The 6,118-nt window shown below is 31.9% G+C and overlaps 1 protein-coding gene across 1 annotated transcript; it reads right to left on the reverse strand.

Annotated features, from left to right (window-relative positions):
- LOC105647679 (glucan endo-1,3-beta-glucosidase) lies at positions 1-2,244 on the reverse strand. The gene is made up of 3 exons (XM_012233866.4): positions 1,064-2,244; positions 343-622; positions 1-214 (listed from the first exon to the last, which is right to left on the reverse strand). The coding sequence occupies exons 1-3, from the start codon at positions 2,096-2,098 to the stop codon at positions 189-191; spliced, it is 1,341 nt and encodes a 446-aa protein (XP_012089256.1). The 5' UTR covers positions 2,099-2,244; the 3' UTR covers positions 1-188.
- Positions 2,245-6,118: the final 3,874 nt, after the last annotated feature.

The following is a 6,118-nucleotide window of genomic DNA, read 5'->3' on the forward strand; positions in this document are numbered from 1 at the left end:
TTAAGGGAAATTAGTGGAATTTCAATACATTATGAGGTGACAATTATACCCTTTTGTTGTGTATAAACCCTGCACATTTCAATTACAATTACAAGTAACTTCACAGCTTGATTAAATGCATAAATTACTGATAACAAAAAGAATCAACAGATCACGAATAAAATTACATGGCTGCCTGCCTTGTACACTCAAAGGTATTTACATCCTCCATGACCTGCATGCACATGGAAGAAAAAATTAATTAAGGAAACAGAAACCCATCGATATATAATTGACAAATAAAATTAAAAATTTCATGCTCTATATCTGCAAAATCAATATGTAGTATGCAATTTGACTTACTTGGATCAGAAGTGGTGACTTCACCGGTCTTAGAGAAATCACAGTTGAAATCATTCCGGCCATGTGTTTGATAGAAGGAGTTCATTACAAATGATGCGTGTGATCTTACATTATTTGGATCAAAGCACGCACCACCAGCTTGGATAGGCTTGCAATCTACACCTTGGCTGCACACATAGTCGATGTTTCCTTGTAATTGTTGCTCAGTAGCTTCTGCTTTCGGTACACACCATTTCTTGCCTCCTGTTGTTGGTGTTGGTTGTGGTACTGTTGGATTTTTCTAAGAAAGAAAATATTTAAGGATCAGTATAATTACATACATTACATATTACATATGACATAACAATAACTGTGTTGTTTGTTTGGTAAAATCAGTTCTTCTAATAGTTATTATGGTTTTATGAGCAAGGTTTCATTATCAGCTCTCTCAAATTCTCAATGCTACCCCACTAAATATTATAGATAGTAGAAATAGTACAAATCGTTACTTTCTATTAGCTTTTAATTGTTTTAGCAGCCGGTAAATGTTTTATTAATATTTCATTAAAGGTTAAAAGAGAATTAATCATGATCAACTCTCTCAACTAAAACCTCCTACAAATGCTAGACTACCATATAACAGAGTTAGTATAAATACCAGCATTTGGTTAAAACACTAAACCCTACAAGAAAAGTTATTCAACCGGAGAATTGATAAATTTTCATCTTAAATAACTCGTACCTGCGGATTGCGCAAAATCCCAACATTATAAACAGGGCTAAAATCAGGTCTAAACAAGCCCCAATTCCTCTCAGCAGTAGTTCCAGGTTTCAAATTCTCATTAAACAATGCGAAAATGTAAGTCTGAAACTTCCTATTAGGCATCAAAGGTGTCCCTTTCCCTGAAGTAACATGCTTAATCAAATTCCCATTAAACGACACTGCATTCTCCACTGTGCAAGCCGGTTGATCCGGATCACCCATCGAAGGCCACCCTGTCTCCGCAACCAGGATTTCCACGTCGGCATATCCCATTGCCTTAATCGCCGAGTAAACCGCATCCATCATCGCATCAAACATGTTCGTGTAAGTAATGCCAGTTGCTTTATCGTGAATTCCACGGTTAGGTTGGAAAAGAATGTATTTAGCCACTTTTGGTGCATAACTGAAATACGGGTACGGGTTTACCATAAGAGGCGATTTGGTTTCTCGTAAAAAGGATAGCATAGGTGCAAATATTGGTTTTTGGTAACCGGGTCGGATCCGGGCTGAACTCGGTGGTACCGAATTATGAAGAATTCCTAACGTGTGTGGTGTTGAAACTTTAATAGTGTTTATTTTTTCAAGAACTAACGCATGGTGTATTGCTTTCATGCAAGGGACAAGATGGGCAATCCAATCTTGAACACCAGACATCAAGATTTCATTACCAATGGCTATAAGGTTGATTTTTGTCTGTGGATAATAAGGTTTTATGTTGTTGGCTACCCATCGGCGAGCTGCGCGTGCGTTGGATAGAGAAGGAATGTCTCCGTTGCCGACAGTGACGGTGACAGTGATGTTTGTGTTGGCAAATGCTTTAAGAATTTCTGGATTTGTATCAAAGATTTTTATGCTGTCTATAATGGTTTCTGTTTTTAAAAAGTTGGCTACTTGGGCTGGAGGTGGGAGGTTGTTGGCTAAAGTTCCATAGTTGACACCAAGGGCGGCGGAGGTGGTGAAGAGGTGGAGGAAGGTGGAGATGAGGAGGAGGAAAGTGGTTGTGACGGTGGTCATGGTTGGACGGATAATTGGAAATGAAAGAGAGAGGCGGCGAAGTGGATATATATAAGGAGTTAAATTAGACAAAGGTAATATTATAAATTAATTAACTTGATAGAGCAAACTAATTATAACAAGAAAAAGAGAAACAATAAAATAAAAGATTTGAATGAGCTAAAAATTACAAGTTGAAAAATTGAATAAAAAAAAAAACCAGCTGTTTTGCTTTGGCTTTTGCTTAGCCACAGAAAAAAGTAAAAAGAATAATAAAAAAACAGATGCTTCGATTCTTGACCTTTTATTTCATGGCATTTTGGAATTGTTTTGTTTTGTTTTTTTTTTTTTTTTGAATAGTTCAAATTTGTTCTAAATCTTTTAGGTTAGTTTGGAATCTAATCTAAAATAATACTATCATAAAATTCAAAGTTATTTATTTATTTTTTTAAAAAAAACTTAATTTTCTCTTATTAGAAACTTTTGATTTATTTTTTTAAACTTTAAAGGTTTTTATTTTTATTTTATTAGAAAATTATAATTTATTTTTAATAACTTCATGTGTTAGAAAATTTAAAAGATGTTTTTTAAATAAATTATTTTTCGGAATTTCATATACTCGTCTCTACCAGACGTGATTATTAAATTTATTAAGAAAATGCATCATTTTTTTAAAAAATATTATATGGGATAATCTACATTGATTAAAAAACAATTAAGACGTGAGATTACAATTTAAATATTCCAACGAAAAATATTTTCCCATTTGTCAAAAAGGTGTCGTTTTTACTTATTCTTGGCGTGTACAGGATCAACACGGAACGGCGGTGGAAGCTGCGGTTGCTGTTCAATGATAAATGATAAATGATAAATAACGTCACTGAAGGTCATACTTGGCGGTTAGGAATTGTCGTTTTAGACCTTTTAGTCAAAAATGGGAAAATGAATTCTATTGGCAGCCCACCACCCGATCTGAACGCGACAAGGCACAGTTACAATATGAATAATATTATAGTAATGAATCTGAGTTTTAATATCTTTTCTTTAGCTTTCTATAAATAAACGCGAAACGCCGACACGGTAAGGCAAGTTAGTGGAATTTTGACGGTACAACCTCAAACGCGTCTCACTTTTTTTATGTTTTTTTTTTTTTTTTTTAAATTTGGCTTCCATAATTTTAAAAGATTTATAATTAGGATTTGACTAATTTACTACTAGTCAGCTCGAGTGAAAAGAAGTGCATACAACATAAAATATATATTCACATGACCTGTTAAAATCTAACATGTAAGAACATTAAACTTAGGGAGGGGATATTGTATTAATTAAGATGCAGATTGCTTTGAAACTTGTCTTTATTTTTAAACCTCAAACTAATAAAAAAAATAACATTTATTTTTCATTTACTTTTATAATAATAAAACCAAATCGAATCTATCAATAATCAAGACGTACATTTTCCATGTTAGAACAGAGTATTCTATTTCTACATGTGATCCCCAGCATTTTCCATGTGCAGCATTTTGTTAACTGAACAATATGATTCTTTAATGCAAATATGTTTGAAATAAAACAAAGGAGTCTCTGCTTAGCTTTGCACACCAATATATATATATATATATATATATATATATATATATATATATATATATATATATATAATAAGTGCATATACGACATAAAAGAAAATATAGAATCTGACAATAAATATAGATTTGAATCTCTTCTCCAATAAAAAAAAATCTCTACTTAATTAACTGTAAATGGGTGTTGGTGGATTTAATTTAAGTCAGCTTAATACGGCCAAATATAATACACTTAATTAAATGAGTTGAAATGAATTTACGATTTAATTTACTATCATATTCATTTAAATTCGTATCATAAATGAATTCATTCGTCAAGCTCAATCCTAATATATTAATTTTATGTGTTTGGCCAATTATGTTGACATGTTATTCTGCATATAGTTGACTAGAATTAACTAAATTAATGTTGGTCATGTCAGCTACAAAACAATCTCTAAATCACCATATATGTATATATATATATACATATAGCTGAATAAACAACATCTAACATTGCGTCGTACATGATTGATATGACGAGAATAATTAATTAGTTAATTAATTAAATTTTTAGACGGGCTCATCAAGTTTGCATGTTTTATGATGGAGCCCAAAGATCAAGCCCAGCCCGATCTAGCCCAATGTTTATGAAATACTGAGCCCAACTCTGACACAAATGGGAAAATATATATTTTGCTCCTGAGATTTTACAAAATTAGTTAAGTCATCTTTGCATTTTTGTATATTTCTTAAGATTTGGTTCCGTTACGTTAAATAGTCCTTCTATCTGAAATCAACTAGTTTTTCCGTCCGTTCAATGAGACTAAAAATAACAGAAATGAGAGAGAAATTTTTTAAAATGACAAAAGGTACTCTTAATAAAATTCAAAATGGCCCATATTCAAGAAACCATTTCACACCCATCATCACCGACAACCTCAAAAGCCCGCAACGACTGCTATCAACAAAAGAGACAATCGCCGTTAAATCTCTCTGTACAATACCATATGCCTTCAGGCTTCATCTTCTCTCTTACCGTTAATAAACCAAGCAAGATTAACAAATTTAGGCTTGTAATTATCAAAGAAATCCAAGAAAATCAATTAATATTAATTCAATATGAAACTTCATCTGAAATCTAATAACCCAAACAGAAAACCCCACTTCCCGAATCTAATATTGCTATAAAAGATGATCAATTTCAGCCACATCTGCTTCCTATATTCTTCACCCTTGGCCCCCAACTTCAACAATCACTAAACAAAACGTCAAGCAAATGGAAGCTCACACTCCAGCTTCAAGATCTGCTCAACCTATGTGTGTGTGTGTGTGTGTGTGTGTGTGTGTGTGTGTATATATATATAAGGTAAATTATGTTGGGTGTTTAACAAATTTGTTTAAAGTCATGTTTTGGGTTTTATGAATTTGATTTTTCTTGAAGAAAAGAAATGGAGATTATGGCAATTAATTAATGGTGCGAGAGATTTTCTGGTATGGGGCTTAACAGAAATGGGTTTACAAGGTGTACTTTAAAACGTACGTGCGTAGTTGCAGAGGTGGAGGTCTAGAGAAACGAAGGAGAAAGGTGCGCTCTAATATTTTTGTTTTATTAAAGGGTATTTTAGTCCATTACGAGACATTTAACGGTAAAATTGTTAAACTTAGAAAGAACCAAATGTCAAATACCTCATAAACAAAAATGAGAAGACAAATTAATTAATTTTGTAAAACTTTGGAAATAAAGTAATTATTTTTCTCATAAAATTTTTGTGCTGGAACAGGCCTGACCCGCCCAATCGTGTAATAGAAAATGTTAAGAGAGTACGCAACGTACATTATATAACTCAAAATTAGAAATTCACATTTGGTTTGCTAATCCGATCAATTTGATTCAGTAAATAATATTCGATTAATGGTTTCAGTTAAAATTGATCAGATCAGTTAAGTTCGACTAAAAATTAAAAATTAATCGAATCAAAAAATTACATAATTTTGATTAAAAAGATAATAAAAATTAAAAACATTTTAATTAATTTTTTCTTTTCTTTTAATATTTAATAATTTTAATTAACTTTTATTTCGGTTAAAATTAATTAATAAAAAATTTTGGTCAAATTCAATCCGTTAATTAGGTTTCAAATTTCTTTATTTTCGGTGCAGTTAATAGTTGAAATTAATTCTATCAAAACTTTTAAATGGCCAAAGCCATGTTGAGAAAGAAAGAGGAAGCCTAAACTAATTCAAGAAATTTACTAGCAAACAGTTTCAAATGAGATGTTGTTAATTGACTATCAATGATTAGTTTTAGCAACACCCAATGTTGCTCCTAATATTGAGATTGCTCAAGCTTAGATGATTTGGTGAAGTACATATAAACTTGATAGACAATGGTAAAATTAGAAGAACCAAGAAAGAACAAGAACAGAGAGAACAATAAAGAGACGTTTGCTCTTTGGAATGCGCAAGAAGAAAC

The sequence above is a fragment of the Jatropha curcas genome, chromosome 6 (genome assembly GCF_041381405.1).
Source record: "Jatropha curcas cultivar XTBG-Jc1 chromosome 6, XTBG_Jcur_1.0, whole genome shotgun sequence".
In the NCBI taxonomy this organism is placed as follows: domain Eukaryota; kingdom Viridiplantae; phylum Streptophyta; class Magnoliopsida; order Malpighiales; family Euphorbiaceae; genus Jatropha; species Jatropha curcas.

Bases quoted from the DNA above. Each gene is read 5' to 3' on its own strand.
- LOC105647679 (XM_012233866.4), bottom strand. From the start codon at position 2,098: ATGACCACCGTCACAACCACTTTCCTCCTCCTCATCTCCACCTTCCTC. The intron at 623-1,063 runs GTACGAGTTATT...TTTCTTTCTTAG, and splicing joins GGATTTTGCGCAATCCGCAG to AAAAATCCAACAGTACCACA. The intron at 215-342 runs GTAAGTCAAATT...ATGTGCATGCAG, and splicing joins AGTCACCACTTCTGATCCAA to GTCATGGAGGATGTAAATAC.